At 39.6% G+C, this 20237-nt stretch overlaps 1 protein-coding gene across 6 annotated transcripts in view; it reads left to right on the forward strand.

The window, feature by feature from the left end:
* RAPGEF2 (Rap guanine nucleotide exchange factor 2) overlaps positions 1 to 20237 on the forward strand; it is a 166616-nt gene that overhangs the window by 92511 nt on the left and 53868 nt on the right. For 3 of the 6 annotated variants that reach the window (XM_079991335.1, XM_079991338.1, XM_079991337.1), the window contains exon 7: positions 181 to 198. The exons of 1 other annotated variant lie outside the window; for it this stretch is intronic. In XM_079991335.1, the coding sequence (XP_079847461.1) occupies positions 181 to 198 (18 nt within the window). Of the gene's footprint in view, positions 1 to 180; positions 199 to 11792; positions 11935 to 12312; positions 12816 to 20237 lie in introns of those variants that run through there. 2 more of the 6 variants (XM_079991340.1, XM_079991339.1) reach the window with 2 other exon arrangements.

Here is a 20237-nt window from a genome sequence, read left to right on the forward strand (position 1 = left end):
GTATGTTAAGTGGCCATATGGGTCAGGGAGAGTATCTACACCAAACTCATAAGTCCATTTAAGAACCTTCCTTACATAATAGCATTAGTTTCATAATAGTACTATATGTTTTGAGCATCTCTGATAATGTTCATCTTTTCCTTTCCTCCTATATGGCATTCATTTCATTTTGGCTCACAGGAATGCACTAAACAGCAGGTATTGTAACTTATGTGTATGGTCCTCTAACCCTTTACACCCCCCCCCCTTTGGAGTGTAACTAATGTCTTAATACTAGTTTGCTTTGCTAAATTTGTGCTGCATCCATTCTGTTACACTATATGATACACAGTTTACCTTCAGTTAAAATCACACAAACTGAATGTAGATAGAGCCTAGTGACATCACCATTACTTGCATTTCAGTTTTTACCTTAAAAAAATAATAATTCATTGCCTGTGGTGGTGTATTTTGTTGTTAGAAGTTGTCATGTGGTATCAGTATATGACACAAAAATGATAAAGTACTCACATTGAACAGAACATTCTCCATTTATGTCCTCATTTAATATCCATTACCCAACCAGTGTCTCTATCTTACTCTTTAGCTGTTGCATTTTGAAGCAGAAGTTTGTAGATAATGGCTCTGGTACAAGCTGAATATTTGTAAGGCGTAATAATAAATTTGTAATATTGTAAGGGGTACTGTTATAAAACAGATTATTTTGATTCTGCTCTATATTAGTTGCACCTAAAGATACTATAGAAACCACACGTTCCTAAAATACAGAAGGTGTTGAAACACAAAGTGGAATGGAAGCTGGAGGGGAGGGACTTATGGAATTACTTTAATTATTTGTGGCAGTATTTTCACTTGTTTAAAATTTAAACAGTGTGATATTTGTTATGAACTAGCTAGTAAGAGTTAATTTTATGTCACAGAATTATGATTTTTAGACTATTGTAAGCAAGCAGTGAAAAACATGCATAAAACATATAATTATTATGGTTATATTATCCTTCCAGTGCTTTATCTTGCATACAAATTTAAGGTAGTAATAGCATAATCACTATAGCATAACTGTTTTTATTTTAAATTGCAATCATGGTGTGTTTGTGTGAAATTATGACTGCAGTGGCCTCTGAGAATGCCAAATACACAACATCAGAAGGCATCTTACTGGAACGCTGGTTGATAAAAGGATACTGAATGTAATATGTCTCTGTGTGTAATATATGTAGATGCTTTGATGTTTTCAACTCAACATAAATAGAAAAGCTGTCCCTAGCAGGAGAGCACAAGGTTCACTTTGGAGCTTCCTCAGCCCCACTCTTCTCTGCCTCATTTCTCCTTTCATGAATGTTGACACTTTTACTACCTGAATTTTTACTGTTTACAAACATTCTATACTACCACAGCAGTTGTCAGTCGCTATTTTCACCCCATTTGCACATGTGGCAGTGAATCCAACACAGTTATGTAAGCATTAGGGGGTATGCATAGACTGCAACAGAGGTAGAAATCTTCCCTAACCTTCACAGGCCATATTTCACAGTTGCCAATGATGTCAAGTGATGAGCCTCTTTGAAGGCGCACTTGCACCTTCAAAGAGGGTTGCTACAGGAGCAAGAAATGATTTGTACTGAAACCACTGTTAAAATGGAGTTGTCCCCCGCCCCCATTCATTTTTGCAGATGTTTCAGTGCAAACCACTTTCTGCTCCTGGGCCAAGATGCGCTTCCACCATTCATCAGCTGATGGTTGGTAGAAGCATGCCATGCTCCATCTAAATAACAGGAGCTCACTTTAAGCTAGTTGTTCCTTTGATACTATGTCAGTGTCTGCATGGTTTGTCAGTAACAGCCTGGTGGGTCAAATAGGGGCCACAATATTTTTAAACCAACCTAGCTCCAGATTCTGGGTCATAGAATCTTATAATTGTAGAGTTGGAAGGAATCGCCAGGGCCATCTAGTGCAGCCCCCTGCAGTGCAGGAATCTCACTAGATTATACATGACAGGTGGCTATCCAATCTCTGCTTAAAAACATCCAAGGAAGGAGAGCCCACCAGTTGTGGTGGGAGTCTGTTTCACCATGGAACAGCTCTTACTGTCAGAAAGTTCTTCCTGATGTTTAGTTAGAATCTCCTTTCTTATAACTTGAATCTATTGGTTCAGGTCCTAGCCTCTGGAGCAGGAAAAAAAAAAGCTTACTTATTGTTGTGACAGCCCTTTAGATGTTTGAAGATGGCTCTCATGTCTCCTCTCAGTCCCCTCTTTATGAGGCGAAACATACCCAACTTCCTCAACTGTTCCTAGTAGGGCTTGGTTTGTCTTTGTAATAGATATTTGTAAGGTGAATTATTTTTTTACTAGTAAGATAGATAATGCATCAGAGACCACTGTATCTTTTTATATACTGTTCAGGAAAGGTGAAGATCAATATATAAGCTTGACTTCACACCATTAATACAATTCTGTAAATAAAAAATATTAAAAGTAGTAGTTAAATACTATGTTACAGGCTTACCTTGGTTGTCGACGGAATCCGTTCGACTTCTGAAAATGTTTGACAACCAAGGCGTTGTTTCCAATTGGCTTCAGGAGCTTCCTGCACTCAATCGGAAGCCGCAGAAGCCGTGCTGGTCGTTCGGCTTCCAAAGAATGTTTGCAAACCGGAACACTCACTTCCGGGTTAGCGGCATTCGGGAGCCAAAACATTCAAGTTGCAAGGCGTTTGGGATCCAAGGTACAACTGTACTATGTTTGCAACCTATGTCTACCTGTATATCTAAAGTTAGTGGTTTAATACTTAATAGTAGCTTAACACTATTAATTTCATTGGTTTTTCATAGGCTGCACTTTTTAATACTTTCAGTTGTAATATTTCATCCTAACATCTGAAAACCTATAGAGATTAGCAGCATCTGAGGGTAGAAGTCAAAAGTAGTTTTTGTACTAGACAAAATAACCAGGTTCTAAGTATTCCTAAAGTATAATGATTTAAGAACATTTAGGGCTTTGAATTTTTTGATGTATGTCAGGATGGATGGATTCATTAGCTGTAGTGGCATATTTAACTTTGTTTTGCTTACGTATATCCTAAATTTATATTTTCACAAGGTGCTTGAGTGACTATTCTTAACTCATAGCCAGTACTGCTTTTTTTTATCATATCAGAGGGGCAAACGTATGGATAACAACCTGAGATACTGTTACAGTTTCTGTTGCCATTTATTGTGTGTGTGTGTGTGTGTGCGCACACACACACACACACACACACACACACACACTTGAAAGAAGTGCACAGCAGTTCAAGGTACTGTGTGGTCTGTTTACCTAAGTTTCAGTTTCTGTCTGAGGATATCTTTCTGTCTCTATACATTACATCATCTTTGCTGCAAACGTGTGTGTCCACTGGGATTTGCTCTTCTTCCATTCCCCTTGGAAGAAGAGCTTGTATTGATGCCATAATTGGACCCATCTTTTGGTTGCTTTGGAAATTCACTGTAATAAGGGTGTTGTGTATCAAGCCATGCTGCATTTTAGGCAATTTAGGTGTCAGTAATATGCCTGCCAGTCTGGGTCCTGTTTCCAATTTGTGAAAATTGACAGTGCTGGGTTGCCTGCCCTGTAAGCTTATAAATCTGTTAAGAGAGTTACTGAGATATTCTTCAATAAGCAGTTTTTGTATCAGGTGGCATTTTTTCTGAATTACTCAAATGTGGAGTTGTGTCACATTAAATGCTAGTGTTAAATGTATGCTTATTTGTTAAGAGAAGATTGGGCAACCTTCCTTGAGAGAAATCCATTTAATAATAGAAAATGGAAACCTGTACATAAATTCAGTAGAAAATTGAATGACAGACGATTGTTAAAAACTTGGAAAAACATTGAATACTAAAACTTTTCTTCACCACTGGTTTGCTACTAACTTTGCAATATTTGAATATTGTATATACATTATGCTTGGGCATCTTGCATCCTTTTGTAGTTCTAGAGAAGGAATAGAGATATTGGTATTAATTTCATGTTGATGAATAAAAATATAATCTATAGTATTCAGTCAAATTCATGCATCAAAATTTGTTGTTGAGCTGCCATTTTTAATGAGTGGGGGCACTAGTCTGCTATGACTTGTGCAGAGGTAACCAGTCAGTATGCAGTAAATACATTTAATCTGATCACACCTAGAGATAGTGACCTAGAGATGAAATGTCTGTCAATATATGCAACTCCTGACTCTCAGCTCATTCCTGGGAATTAAAGTGCTGGTTTCAACCTGACAAGCCCTAACTGACTTAGGGCAGGTTTCCTGGAAGATTGCCTCCTGCATAGCCTACTCAAACCTTAAGCCTTGCTCTGGTTGCATGACATCTGATCACTGGCGTATGTCTACCAGGGAAAGGGCTTTCTTGGCCATGGTACTGTAGCTATGAAATTTAAGTATTTTCCTGTCTTTTTGGATTCTTTTCCTAAAAAGTATAATGGGGGGGGGGGGTATCCATGCCATACAAGCTTCCCCTTCTCTGTGGCCTGAACTTTTGGGCTGTATGGGAGGTACAGGGGGAAGGGGAGGAGAGGAAGGGTAAGTCTTGTCTCACCAGTGGAAGCCTGGTCCACTAGTGGGTGGCCACTATTGGATGTCATTCTCTATTTATAAATGTTTTGTTTGTAAGATACCCAATGAATATTTATTAAGGGTGACTAACTAACTAATCAATCAATCAATCAATCAATCAATCCCTGACTGTTCAAACTCCAAGTATCCATAAGCTTATGATTGTTATAAAAACAACAGCAAAACTCATTATTCTGATTAAAGCTGTGGACTGCTTACTTTAGACTGATCACATCAGTGTTGATGGCTATGATTCTAAGGAGACTTGACTTAAACATGTCTGAAATAAGTAGCTGCACATACTTAACTGGGACCATAGTTTTGCCACCGCAGAACCCAAGTCCAAGTAGCTGGCCAGTCCTCAAAGCAGCATGTCTGAGAACTGAGGGAGCTTCAGCACTGAAAATGAGGGATGTTATGAGTAACTGTTGGAGCCTGACTTTGATTGAAATCCAGGGAGTTTGGAAGACAAGGCTAAATGGAACATAAACCTTCAGATACCTTGACTGAACTCTTGCACCATCGGCTACTCTCTTGCCACTCCCAGGTCCCCAAGCATACTCCCTTTCCTTCGTCCTGTGGTGTCCTAGCAGAGTAAGGAGCAGTTACAGTGCCCACTCCGTCATTAACTATAGCAGGAGTGGGGAACCTCAGGCCCTCTAAAACAGGAGTGCAGTGGCTGCCTTAAAGAATTTCTCAAAAGCACTGTTTAAAGTAGCCCCCTCTCCTTCAAACGTTCAAAGATAGATGCTTCAAACAGCGCTTTTGGAACCCAGCACTAAGTAGGATCGCTGTTGCAAAGTGTGAGCAATCCTGCTAAGCTATGGGCTTGGGTGCACAAGATTGCTACAAGCTCTCTAAACTCTATTGTGCACCTGAGCAGTGCCCTAAGCAGGATTGCCCCTCCCCTCCACATTGGCTGATGCAAAGGAAGAATGATCCTGTTTGTGTGATAGTTCCTTCAGTAATCCATAAATATGCATAAACATCCATAAATATGCAAATTTAAAAATTGAGGGCCACCACCTGTACTAGCCAGGATTGCTTTAATGCTGTTGCTTTTGAAACATTTGAAATGCTCCAAGGTATAACATTTGTAAGATATGTGAACACTTAAGCCTCCTTTTTTGAGGTATAATTAAAATAGATTTTAAAGTATTTTTGCAGCTTAAAACTTGTGTGTTTGCATATGGTAGGCTTTTCTAGTTTAGTTATTAAATCCTGCTAACAAAACAGCTGGCATTAGCTGGAATGGCGCAAACACTTCCATAGTTTTCTAATGTTTCTGTTTTAAAGTAGCTATTTAAACAGGAGTCATGGATTAAAAATATTTAATACCTTTATACACACTGCTGCTCTTTTAAGCAGTAGGAAATGTAAATGGAATGTTTTTCTCTAAAAGCTAAGAACAGAATGTGCTATATGACTAACCAATCTGCAATTAAAGCAAGATTGGCAGGTGTCAGCAGCAAACCCAGCTAAGGCACCAATATGTCTGTGCTCAGTGCTGGGTGTATTAAAGATCTGGATTATGGATTCATTCACAGTAACAGCTCAACAGAATGGTATTTGTACAGATGGTCTGGAACACCAGCAAATGGGTTAACCATGCAGCATATATTGCTAATAGAGGTGGTGAAGATGGAATGTTAACAGGATCTTAGCATAAACCTAGAGAATCTAAGAAAAATGCACTATAACATTATTTGCAAGTGTAATATTTTAAGGTTAAATAGTAATATATTATTAATAATAAGTCAGGGTAATTATATTTTCCTTTTTACAAAACTGAAAATTTCAAGTGGTATGGGAATAAATTAAAGAGCCATACTCTGGAATCCACATATGATTGCCAGCCTGCCTACAGTTGGCTTTAGTAGTGGATTGGCAACCTGATTCAGATCACATACTTCTTAATTGCTGCCATTATATCTACTGCAACCATTCAGACCAAAGGGTAATGATGTGCTGAAACCTGCTCTTTTAGTTTGCAATTTGAATAGTGTTACTACTCAATTTGAGTAGTGTTACTGTTGCTTGTTACTACTAAAGCCCTGCAAAAAGATTAGTTACAAAGAAAGTTACTGAGAGTCATTCTGCTGCTATAGTTGTCCCTGGATATTTTTGTCAACATGTTCATCTTCCAGGTTGGATATAGTACTGAGAAGGCACTTTTTGTTCATAGTTCATCGTTCATAGGGAGAGGTAGTACCCTATTTAATCTCACTGAGATTGTCATGTATTGGTGTCATAGCTGTAGAAGTTGGCAATACTTTATGGCAATGCAGATGACTTATTCAGTGCATTACACATTGGAAGGGTCGCAATAGGTATAATGGGTGGTTTTCATCACTTACTGGATGTCCTTATTAAAGTTTTCACTTGATGCTATTCTGAATCTTCTACCTCCTGTTTGTTTTTGAGACCACAAAGTAAGGTGTTCATAAGTTCACTGCCATCATCACTAATGATGCCCAACCACCATCCTAATTTCATCAATGTTGGATCTTGTACCTGACACTTAGTACTTGCCCACAATGACATCAGTGTATAGTCAACCCACAGGGGTGGGTGGCGCTGTGAACTAAACTACCAAGCATCTTGGGCTTGCCTATGATAAGGTTGGCAGTTTAAATACAATGTTGCCTCGCAAGACGAAATTAATCCGTTCCGTGAGGCTCTTCGTATAGCGGTTTTTTCGTCTTGCGAAGCAAGCCCATTGACAGCTTAGCGGATTAGCGCTATTAGCGGATTAGCGGCTTTTAGAGGATCAGCTGATAAGCGGCTTATCAGCGGATCAGCTGATAAGCGGCTTAGGGCTTAGAAAAAGGGGGGGGAAAGGGAAAAAACCCCGCAGGAACTTGCAAGACATTTTCGTCTTGCGAAGCAAGCCCATAGGGAAATTCGTTTTGCGAAGCGCCTCCAAAACGGAAAACCCTTTCGTCTAGCGGGTTTTCCGTCTTGCGAGGCGTTCATCTTGCGGGGCACCACTGTACATGCAGTGGTGTGGGCTCCCGTTGTTCTTTTCCAGCTCATGCCAACCTAGCAGTTTGAAAGCATATCTGCACGAGGAAGTAAATAGGTACCCCTGCTGTAGGAAGGTAAAATGTGTTTTTCTGTGTGATCTGGTTTCTGTCACAGTGTTCCGTTGTACCAGAAGTAGTTTAGTCATGCTGGCCACATGACCTGGAAAGCTGTCTGTGGACAAACACCAGCTTCCTTGGCCTGAAAGCAGAGGTGAGCGCCGCACCCCCGGTCAAATTTGACTGGACTTAACCTTTACCATTTTACCAACCATCAGTGGAACCCATGGAATATATAGTTGCAGTTCAGTTTTTATAACTGCCCCAGATGAAAATTTCTCACAAAATGATTGAGAAGCAAGGCTTTGAGTAGCAGAGGGGATGTTGATATATTTCGCTGACAAATTAGACTGCTTGGATAATTGATTTAGCTAGGTTTCTAGTAGCACTTTTGTCTACACTTATCAGGGATGCTGTACTAGTAGATTTCCAGCATCAGCAAGTATTGGACTTGATTACCCTTTCAGGCACCTTCAAGCTCTATGATGGAATTATGGTCACTATTTCTGAACTAATTCTTTGTCTCTAATAAATAATTCCATTACGTCATACTTTGCTGACATCTAAATTTGCATGACAGTGATATCATGTCATTAGATAAGAGTAAATTCTGGGAATTGAAATGCAAGTGACATGACATCTGTGTCCATAGAGATTTCATTGTTAGTAAGTTCTGATGTATTTCTAATGAAAAACATAGGTTTGATAACAGAGTAATGGGTATATAGTAAGGTCTTTTAAATTGTATCCTAAGGCTACCTAATTTTTCCAAGCCTGTGTTAAGTGTGTTTGTATTGGTCAGTTGCTTACTACTATTCTAGACTTGGCCTGTTTTCACAGCTCCAGAGTACAGACATTACATACAGTAGGACAGCTTTTCACAACCTTGTGCTCTGCAGATATATTGAACTACAAATCTTATCAGCCTCAGCCAGCATGGCCAATTGGTTATGGAAGATGGGAATTTAGGTCAAACAATTTGAGTGTTACCAAATAGGGGAGGTTGCTCCAGGGGTCAGCATACTTTTTCAGCAGGGGGCCAGACCACTGTTCCTCAGACCTTGTGGGGGGCCAGACTATATTTTGAAAAAAAGAAGTACGAATTCCTATGCCCCACAAATAACCCAGAGATGCATTTTAAATAAAAGCACACATTCTAGTCATGTAAAAACACGCTGATTCCCGGACCATCCGTGGGCTGGATTTAGAAGGTGATTGGGCCTGATCCGGCCCTCAGGCCTTAGTTTGCCTACCTATGTTCTAAGGTATAGAACTTAAACTTGGGGATGGGGGGCTCATAGAACCTTCCCACGCCATGCATAGAATATACAGAATGAACTAGGTCCAGCTGATTTTTAACATTTAAAGATTTTCCATTTATTTGTAATTTTCACTTGTTCTGCAACTAATTTTTGATCATCCTTAAGTTTTTTCCTTTTGTGGCTTGAGATAATTCACCTTGAAGGTTTTGCACATGGTGGGGGAAGGTGTTCAAGGCTAATGCTATGCATGTCTGCCATCTGTAAAATCGACAAGTTGTGACTGGGACCTCAGTGTCCCTAGTCCATACTTAGTGAGCCACTTAACCTTTGTGAAGTGAGACTGTATAGCCTTTGTGCTTAACTGCTGAGCAGCATTTCCTAATTTAAATCTAAACGTGCTTCTTTCAGGGACCTTGGTAAACATTTGTTTTCTCCACCTCTCTGTGGGCACCTTAGGGCATTTGAAAATGACTTCTGCTTTTATGTGGCTGCTGCCACATGAGCCTAACACATTTTTTATTGCAGCTCAACAGTAGCCAGGTAGTCATGGAATCAAGCCTTTGCACCTGCGGAGTCTTGTCATAAGTCGGGCTATCAGAACAAAATGTGAAGAAGGAAGGAGAAAAAGAGGATAAGAAACCAGAATATGGGAACACGAAAAACCCCCAAACAAACAGAGAGCTTTTGTCTGCAGGGCTGTGCCTTCCACTCCAGTGAGGAAGTAGTAAGAGCTTAGTGAGTCAGACGACTTGCTGCAGCTTGCCAGAAGAAAGCCCAGCAGCTGTGTGAGAGCTCTTCTAGATAGGTTTTGTGTTGCTCTGTGATTAGTATATCTGAGCTGTCTTCTTTTGACAGCCATAGCACATGGTGGGAGAAGCAATTGCCACACTTCCTCACATCCCACTACTTCTTTACCTAGTAGGTATCACTGCAGAAGGAAGCTCAAGCCTTACCCACTATAAACTACTGCCTATGGCACTTGTGACTTCAGAAATGTTAGCCACATTACCACCAGTGTCATGTGTCCACTAAAATCTAGAGACAGAAGTGTTCTGGGCATGGCAGCAAAAGGAAAAGATGCAATAAGAAAACCATTGTTGGGGAGGGTGCTTCCTAGATATTAAGAACCAAAGAGTCCAGAGTAGGGCGTTTCCTCATTTGCTTTCTTTTATATGTTTAAAGGGAAAAGATTTGCAGTCGAAATAAACAGTGATGGTGGGAGGGTGACAAACGTATCCACGTTTGTTCTTTGGCTACAGCTAAAAATAAATTTGAAGACCACTGCTTCAAATGAGTGCTATCAGCTCCCACAATACTGTAAAATGCTTTCAAAAATACTCTTGCACGTGTGAATACACATGCATAAAGGCAGTTTTTCCATAGTCGAACCCTGAAGAAAAACCTACGGTCCCATATTAGTCTTATTCTAGATTTTCATTCTAAGGAAACATATTTTAATGTGTGTTTTAAAAAGAATACAGGACAGATTATTATGGTATACACAAGCCTAAAAATGAATGATCCAAAACTTTAAAATATGGTTTAGTGGTGGTGCTTGTTTTTATTTTTTAAAGAATTCTATGGCTTTATAAAAATAGACTTTTAGAGAATCACCTTTTGGTCTGCCAAGTGAGCTTTGACCTGCAGTCACTACAGGAAAGCATTACTGTATGACAGATTAAATTAACCAACTGAGAATGCATGTGTCTGGTAGAAACAGCTGCAGCCTCTGTCTCTGGTACTTTTCTATATTGTTCATAAATATATGTTTAAAGTTCTTGTTGTCTGTTCGATTTTTGCTACTGTAGTAGCAGAAATGAGCATTCTTTCCCTGCCTTTCTCTCCCAAGTTGTGTGTGCACATGGGCTTGAATACCAGGAATGCATTGTAAGTGTAAAAAGGTCAGATTTTCATGATAAAAAATTGATGGCAAAAAGTCTTTCTTATTTTTCTCACTGGTGACTTGCATAAAAACATTGTGGAAGGGTGTTGCTTGTAATGTAGCAGGGTTTTGTGCTTTTTTTGGCTGGAGTATGCCCTTCAGCTTAGTTCATGTGCCATAATGCTGTGGTGACAGAGCTAGTTTTACATGGGAGTGGCTAGGTTAATTTCTCCATTTTAAAAATGAAATACTACCTTCAAGAGACATGTTGTATCTGTACAAATTTAGAGCCTGCCTGCCTATTCCAGTGCTATATTCTGTGAACTGTACACCTCTTTTAATGGAAACTACATGTTTGACCTGTGTGGCAAACTGCAGACTTTATTTAAACAAATTTCAGCAGAGGATTGTGAAAATTCACAGCTATGCACCTTGCAGTTACCTAAGCCTGAACAGTATCATACCTGTGTGCCCATGAAAGCTTGTCAAGTATGCCATTATTAAGCAGTTGATAGAGATATTTACAGCTTTGCCGCAACATTATTTTTGGGTGGGGGAGGAGGTGGCAGCAAACACCATTGCTTTATATTCACCTTGGTGAAAAATGATATTTAGTTCGGAGCCTGTTCAAGTAAGTCTTTCTCCTTATTCCCACCCTGCCTTCAGTGGTATTCATTGGAGCCAGCAATCAATGGATTCCTTCCCCTTTGGGATTTGCTTGACCTACAGAAGCTGACATAATACAGGCAAGCGCTTGTTACTCTATCTGAATTGTCCATCTGTACCTTAATGAGTGAAATAGTTAAGCAGCCGAGGGGGCAAGCCGCAAGGAATGTGTCTTCCATTTGAGTTGAATATTTCGATGTATAGGGGGAGAGGGAGGGAGGCAGAGAGAGAGAGATCCACTTACATCATTAGAACTGCATTGAGTGTGCCTGTGTGCAGGTTAAGAGACAGACTACAGTGTCTTTGCTTTCTGCAGGAAGCAGCAATGCCGTTTGTATCCTAAGAGGAATTTTTTATTTAGAAAAGGAAGCGTTCTTTCTACCCAGGAAATGGCTTTCCTTGTGCGTTGCTATGCCAACTGCCTGCAGCCATGGTCTTCCAAAGTAAGCACAATAACGTAATTATATTGGCGTATTACATTCAGACTCATGATTCTCTAGGTTTTTCTCTGTGTATGTGCCTTTGGTGTTTTTGGTTTTTTTCTTTTTGGTTTTTTTCCCTTAGTGACTCTCTTGATGGTAGGCATGGTTTCCTTGAATGTGAGGGACAGGCATCATTAAATTAAATGTCCGTCAATGTCATGCCGCTTGGATTAATTGTGCGAACTTGGTTAGTTGAGTGGAACAGAGATCACTGGTCACCCTGTCAGCATCATTAGCAGCCAGAGGGGAGGTCCCTATTCACATGCTCTGCCCTGATTTTTTATTTTTTTTAATGGGGGTGAGGGGCTCTTTATTACTGTGATTGCAAATTAAACAGGAGTATTAACAATGCTTGGCTGAATGCAGGAAGCTGGTTCCCGCACCCTTACTAATATAATACTGTATTAAGCTTTTTTGAGGGAGTCTGTGTGCAGTCAGCCATTTTAGCTTTTCTCCCCCCTCCCCCCTTTTTCCTCCCTTTCGCTCTCAGGGAATGCTCTCGTTCTTGTAGAAGAATGCTGGATATGTATGGTGTTGCCAGGCACTTTACATCCTTGCACGCTTAAGACTTCGAGTGTTATAAAAATGGAGACAATTGCCGCTGTTTGGATTGCTTTTCTGCACTACAAGTGTGAGAGATTTTGTGAACGGCACTTTGAGCTCTTGGCTTGGTTTTTCCCTTGGTTTTTGTTTGTTTAGTTTAATGCAGTAGAGGATGATTTGCTATCCATGAGAAACTGGTACATGATGTGTAAATTCAGTTCAGCATATGTTTGTTCATTATGAAACCTCTTGCAATCCCAGCTAACCATGGAGTTATGGGCCAGCAGGAGAAACATTCAGTAAGTATAGCAAATTCTGCTTATTTTGGGAACAGGCTTTCGTTAAATTTCATTTTAAATTGTAACTGCCTGTATACATGCTCATTTTGCTTTGATTGTGGATATAATGGGGCTGTTAAATTGTAGTAGAACAACAACAGATGCCTGCCGTGGTGTCAGTTGTGATTTAATACTTTGGTATTTCATGTTTTAAAATATGGAAGTTGCTTGCTTCTAAATAGAGAACTTTGAAATATTATACTTTATATAGAGTATGTTTCAGCTAACTTCTAACTTGAAAAGAAATACAAAGTTAAGATTTCTTGAAGGCGTATAGTGATGTCGAATACTTCTGTAACCAATATTATCCTGTATTTGCATGAAAGGTCTGTGTCATTTTGGTTTGGCATACCATGACCAACTTAAAAAGCAGTAATGTTTAACGAAAATGGGAACAATTTAAAAGGAGCAAGCAATAAATGCTAGCCCTTTTAATTAATCCCACGGGCCAACTACACCTCTGTCATGCTGTAATCCCATAGGAAGGTACTGTTCCTTGTTTGTGAAAATAGCATTCATAGGCAAAATAGAAAATCTTTAGAAGTGTGGGCCTTGAATGCCAAAGATTTCAGGCCACGATCTAGAGAGCTGTTAGGTGTACCCAGCTGGGCATCTGTCTTTTTTGTTTTTTATTTGAATGGCAGATTACCCCCCCCCTTCCCTGCCCCACCCCCAATGCCGCATTGATCAAACTGCTTTGGAAATTCCCCTGAATTTCTAAAGCAGTTTGCCATGATGTGCAGGAGGCTGCTGCTTGAGAAATAGAGGTCAAAAACCCCTTTGGGTGGTGCCAGTCTTCTTGCATGGCTGAATTGTGGCCTAGATTTGTTTTTTAAGTCTTACAAAACCATTAAAAAATATAAAACTGTATACTAACTCCTCAGGCATTACTATTACATAAATATTTATGGCTTACCAGTGAATTCTGTTAATTTTTGTTGTTGAGAAGTGTGCAAGTGTGGATTTTGCAAATTATTATTATTATTATTATTATTATTATTATTATTATACACTGTCATCCCAGGGTGGGTTGCAACAATTAAAACACAGTGTTAAAAAGAGCTTAAAACAACTTGCAATCACAAAAATAAAGTGGGCCCTAAAATATACATCTCAGGCCCGGGTACCAAGGTGTGCAGACATGCTTCACTCTTCAAACTACTTGTTTTTTCTTAATCCTCATGAAGTCACACTGGGACTTATATGAAGCAAGAAGTTTTTGACATGTGAGAATGTGCAGAAGTGTGCATGAAAGTTTCATACATGTGAGATGGAGACATACGTGACTATTAAAATTTGTGTGCAGGCATACAATATAATATTTAGGTCATGAATCAGGTGGTTGTTAACATTACAAAAGTAATTATACAGTGACTTTAGATGTGTAAAACAAACATTTAGATTATTCAAGATCTTAGGTAATCATTCTCTGCCCTGAGTTGTTGTAAGACCATTCCACCCCAAACGCAGCATATTAGTGTAGGGTGAAAAACTTAATGAGTGGCATTCATTTGGTCCCTTGCACTCACAGAAGGACTTTTAATTCAATTGATGCCTCCATTAATGGAAGAAGAGGGGAGGGGCTTTTTTTGCCAGTATCTCATGCATCCCCCAGCTTGAGGAACATTCCATAGCAAGGTAGAAAGTGGTATGGAGGTCCATAAAGGGAATTGCAAATTGGTGCAAATCACTTCACCTCCCTTTCAGTAAGCGGAGGTGCCCACTGGATCAAAAGCTTTTTCACAAGTGCATGGGCACCACTTGGATTCCACCTAATGAAATTATATAGTCCTCAGTGAACTGATGGAGGTGAGCTGGAGAAATGTCATGCTCTGGATTCTATCTGTGAAGTCAAATTTCAAGAACATGGCACCCTTGTTTTGGAACTTCTTCATGAATAAGCAGTTGCTAGATTCTAACTCTTATTATTTTAGAAGTGTGAAAACATTTTTTATTTAGACACATGTGTGTGATAATTGCTGCTGGTTCTGTCCAAGCAGCTGTTTAACTTCCTTTTTCTGAGCTGTATTGTTTTTAATGTGTTTAATAAACTGTTCTCTGTTTCATGGCATTATCTACTGTTGTCAGCCATCAGCTTCTTGAAAGTGGAAAGAGATTGGAAATAAATATTATAAATGGACATTAGTAGAAGCCAGCTGAGGAGCATTGATTCCCCCTGCCCTCATGTAAATTGGTTGCTGCAGGTTCATATTTTGAGGAGAACCAATAAGTGGAGGAGAACAGCTGTGGTTTGGAATGAGATAAAGCACAAGCCTAGGTTCAGATGTAATACTAAGCCAAACCATGGTTTAGCTCCCAGGAGCATGGCACCAGCAAGACTAGGGAAGGACTGAGGCTGCATTGATTTTCTAAATATATACCAGCACAATTTCTCATTCAAATTTAGACATGGTTGAACAGGGACAGTAATGAAATGTTACCTATCTATATCTTATCTATCATCTATCTATCTATCTATCTATCTATCTATCTATCATCTATCTTCAACTAAGTTTTAATCAGTCTCATTGAAATAAATGACCATGTGTAGGTTAGGTCCTATAAGTTCAATAAGCCTACTCTGCGTAAAACCTAGTTGAATACCACCAAGGTGTTTATTGTCTGAATCTATATTAATAGCCATGCAACTTACTGAACTGGAATTAGCAATACTATTATTTCTTGATTTTCTAAATGCTCTATTTCATTTTACAGAATATTTGTAAATTGCTACTCTAGGTTGAGAATTTAAACTCTGGCCTTGTAGAGTCTGTGTCATGTATGCCCAAATACAGTCGGCTTAATTTTCCAAATTATCAAACTAGTAAACTATTCTGTAATTATTTGTATCTTCTTAACCTTATCCCAGTTGGCTAGTGGATGGTTCAGGTCCTGCAATCCTGTAAACATGTTAGCCATTGTTAGTGGCCTTTTCCCTGGTTGGTTGGTTGGTTGGTTGGTTGGTTAGTAGTAACAATCTTTAAGTTAGTTAGTTGCTAAACAGTTTGTTTTTCTGAGGGGAGGGGTAAGAACTTCTTTAAGGGAAACTAGTAACATACCCTTAAATGGTCTACTATCACTGAATTAACACATTCCCCCTTCCATTATTTGTGACATACATGACACTCATTCAAATAAGAATTTTTGTTCTATTGTAGTTTGGAAGGTAATATGGATATTAAGCTGCTCTCAGGCACCCAAATATTAGTGGCACTACTTTTGCCATGTAAAAGCAGCACACTCATGGGCCTTTCCTGCAGGTGTTTGGATGCAAAGAGAGAGAGAGAAGCTTGGTGACACAGCTCTTTGGAGTTTTTTGTTTGTTTAGCAAATTGTTTAGCTCTGTTTTGAACAGAGGTGGAGAAACCTTTTCATTCTGAGGGCCACATTCTCATCTAGACAGACTTCGTGCCAGAGGAGGGTAAAGGCAACACTGGGCAGAGCAAATTTTATCCTTGTACAGTAGGCACATGCACTCGCACACATGCACACACACAGTCTTCCATCCAGAGAAGTAAGAGGCATTATCAGAGTTCGAGGACACATTCCTTTCAGGCAAAAATACCCAAGGAGAACATAAAGCAGGACTGCGGAGAGAGTTTGGCTCTTGGGCCATAGGTTCCTCACCCTGATTTAAAACAAACTAGCCAAGTTAAACTGTCTCAAAGCAACTTTGCAATGATTGTGCCACTTGGTTTATTCATAACGCCAACAGAAAAAAGAGATGGGTGGCACCTAAGGGACAAGAAGCTTCCCTTCCCACCAAAGAGAAATCTCTGAAGACCCGGAACACTGCTGGAAGCAGAATAATATCGTATTCCCTATTATTTCAGCATGTCAGCCTCTTCAGGAGCCAGCAGATCTTATTCCACATTGCAGTTCACTTAGAATGCATTGTTTTATGCATGTTGTTCCAGGGGTGATGAGCTGAAATGCATTGGACATAGTATGCTGTAAAATACAATTATTTTGCCTTCCGCAACCTTTTGAGGTTTCACCCTTTTTAGCCTTACGTAATGCTTCTATCGTTTATATACTAATGCTCATGCAAATTTGCTTCAGTAAATTTGCATTATATTGTCTTGGGAATACAAAACTAAGCTATTGTGTGTTAGTGAGCTGAACTAATCTGCAATGATGTAAAATGTTGGTGGGGTTTTTAGGCATGCAAAATTGTGAACATGTGCATTTACGTGGCAGAGGGGATGGGACTCGCCCCCCCCCCCCCGCCTGGAAGAACGAATATTGGAAGTTCAGACCAGCGTGAGGTAACTGCCTCAGGTGGCAGGTGATGGGAGGCAGAGAGAAGCAATGCATGTTGAAGGACAGAGCAATGTGTGCCTCACAGCCTACCTGCAATTCCCTAAGTGAGTCTGTTGCCTTCAGGTGCACTGTCCTGTTGCCAGTGTTGATGTCAGTAGGACAGTGCACCTGAAGGCAACAGACTCACTTAGGGAATTGCAGGAAGGCTGTTAGCCAACCCATTTACTCATCTCTTCTTTCCCCCTGCTACCAAAATACAGTCTCACATACTTCTAATCTGTTGATTTGGCAGTTAGAAAGGCATGCTATCTCTTCCCCATGGCTGCTATGCTTTTTGTCTTGGAGGTTGCAGAGTATTAGGTGGACAGAAAGCATGGAGAGAGGGACAGACCTAATTCCCCTTTCCATGTACTGCTGCTACCACTGGATCTTGGGGGTGAGGGGCAGACAGGAAGGATGTCTTGGTAGTAAGGGGGGCAGGTGGGTAGGTGGTGCACAAACTTACTTGGTTTTTTTAGCACAGATTTTAATTGAACTGGAAAATATGTGGGCTTGAAGAACTATCATCTCTTTCTGAGCCCAAACATGAAGAAGTTCATTGGGATTTCTACTCTTAACATCATTCCTTATAAATGGCGGGTCTTCAGACCTCCTTATACATTGTGTTTGAACTCTGGTGTGCTTCCAAAATAGTTTGTTGTAGGTAGGGTGAGGCATCTGTTTAGGAAGTCGAAAGCTTCATTGACCCAGCTAGTCACAGTGTCCTCAGTTGTGGCTAAAACAGCTAAATAGATTTATGCAGCACTGTGGGGTCATTCTGGGTGACTATTGGCTCTCTGCTCTTCAGGTTAGGTTTCCACAGGATGGCTGCTTCTTTCAGATTCAGCTGCTGTTGAGTGGAGTTTCATGGGAGCCTTCTCTTAGCTTACTCAATTAGTTCACAGTCACATTAGCAAGTTCAGGGGCACCTATGATCCAAACTACTTTCAACATATAATTTTATTGCAGTCGTCTGCATACATTTATGGCTAGCTCATTAAAGATGACCCAGAAGCTTTGATTAGTTCAGAGCTCAGCTGGTTTAATTCTGATGGGTACAGACAAAGAATTTAATACTCCATCTACAACTACTGTACATTGAGTTGTCAATGACTCAGTTGACTGAGCTAGTTAAGAGACCTCACAATAAAACCTATGCATCTATTAACATGCAAATAAGGTCAAATAGGTGTATTGTATGTTATGGAAAGTAAGGCCACATTGATTTAGGTAAGATATTACCTCATGTCTTCATTTCTCTCGACAGGAATTTAGCTACAGATCCTGTAATACTCTTATTTGTATCAGAGAGAAGAGAAATGTAATGTGCAGGCAATCTTCAAAGATACAAAATGGTTACTGGATCAATAAACTCTTTCCGGAGACCTCTATAAAAGTTACAAAGCATGGATGAAGTTTCTATTTCTTCTGAGGAAGAAAGACATCACTTATAAGAGTAGGGTGTTACCCTAAATCTCCTTTCCATAAGAGCTGAAGGTACCACACTGAAATATGCAGGATAGGAATGCCCTCCTGTATTTTTTTATGCTTAAGTTCAGTGGATATTTTGTCTGAGAATTAACAGATGTACTGGAAATGCCAAATACCAAAACTGAACAAGTCGTCTTGACTATCGAAAATAGGTTTTGGAAGCCTATTTATTTAATAAAAGATCTAGCTTGAAGCTGTGACAGAGAAACCGCAACACAAATTTTGTTACTTAGCAACTTCATCTATGTACTGCAAACTGGTCTACATGAACCGAAGATAGGTAGCTGTGTGAGATAATAGGGGGATATTAGCACTGAATTTTTGACTCTGTAGCAGGGGCAAGAAACCTCTGGCTTGTGGGCCTACATGGGTCTGCTAGGTCTTCCTATTTGGCCTATGAAGACACTTCAGCCAAGACACAACTACTTCCCCTGCATCTGATGTTAAATATGGCATCAGATTGTGGTGCATGTAAATACCTGGTTCATCTGAAGGCAGCCCTGTTCAGGGAAGTTTTTAATGTTTGAGGTTGTTGTTGTTTTTACTGTTCTTTGTTGGGAGCCGCCCAGAGTGACTGGGACAACCCAGTCAGATGGGCAGCATGTAAGTAAGTAAGTAAGTAAGTAAGTAAGTAAGTAAGTTATTATTATTATTATTATTATTATTATTATTATGTGTTTGCATGTAACACAGCTTTGTGCAGAGTGCTGTGGACAGTGGTTTGCATGACTTGACAATCATCTGTGTTGAATCTTGTTGAGTGTTTTGCAAGGGGCTTCACAATACCCAGCAATCAGTTGATCATTGGTGTCCATGCGGGCAAAACATCATTGTGATAGCCCGGGACTGACTTATGGGAAGTCCCCATTCACCTTTGCAACTTGGTTCCTGAAGGGTGGGGGAAATAATTATCTGACCTTCTAGTCAGAGCTAATCTCTGCCTCCTCTCTTCACTCGAGAATTCAAACCTCATGTCTAAGCTCAGGACTGCTACTGATGCTACATAGTTTGGGACACCAAACATAGCCCTTAAGAGCCTTGAACAAACTTTTTCAACACTTGAATTCAAAATCAAATTCTGAACACCATATAAGAGTTGGGCTAGCAATTTGGCAGTTAAAACTTATCATGCTGAATAAATATAACATATCCCTATAGTGCACAAAAATGTTGAATCACAATCATGCGTTATGTCATTGGTACTCTATTTACTTCTGAACTCAACTTAAGATGCTATATTTACCTTAAAAATTCTTAACTGGTTTGGGCTAAATACTTGAAGGAATGTCTCTTCTCATATCAGTAAACTCATGTCTTAATTTTAGATTATCTTTGCCTGTTTAGGTTTTAATTGTTGTTGATGCATTATTGTCCTTTATATTTATTTGTTGGTTTACAATTGCATCTATATTTTTCTGAATTAGCTTTTATTTGCTCTTTTCTATACTATCCTGAATCTTTTGAAGGGTGGTTTTTAAATAAATAGATACATGGAAATCAATGTCCTTGCCATTTTCCTTGGCAGAGGATGTTTGCCAGACAATGTTTTTCTGATAGACATATACTAAAAAAAACAAGCAATGCAATACA

This window comes from Podarcis cretensis, assembly GCF_951804945.1.
Source record: "Podarcis cretensis genome assembly, chromosome: 9".
Classification (NCBI taxonomy): domain Eukaryota; kingdom Metazoa; phylum Chordata; class Lepidosauria; order Squamata; family Lacertidae; genus Podarcis; species Podarcis cretensis.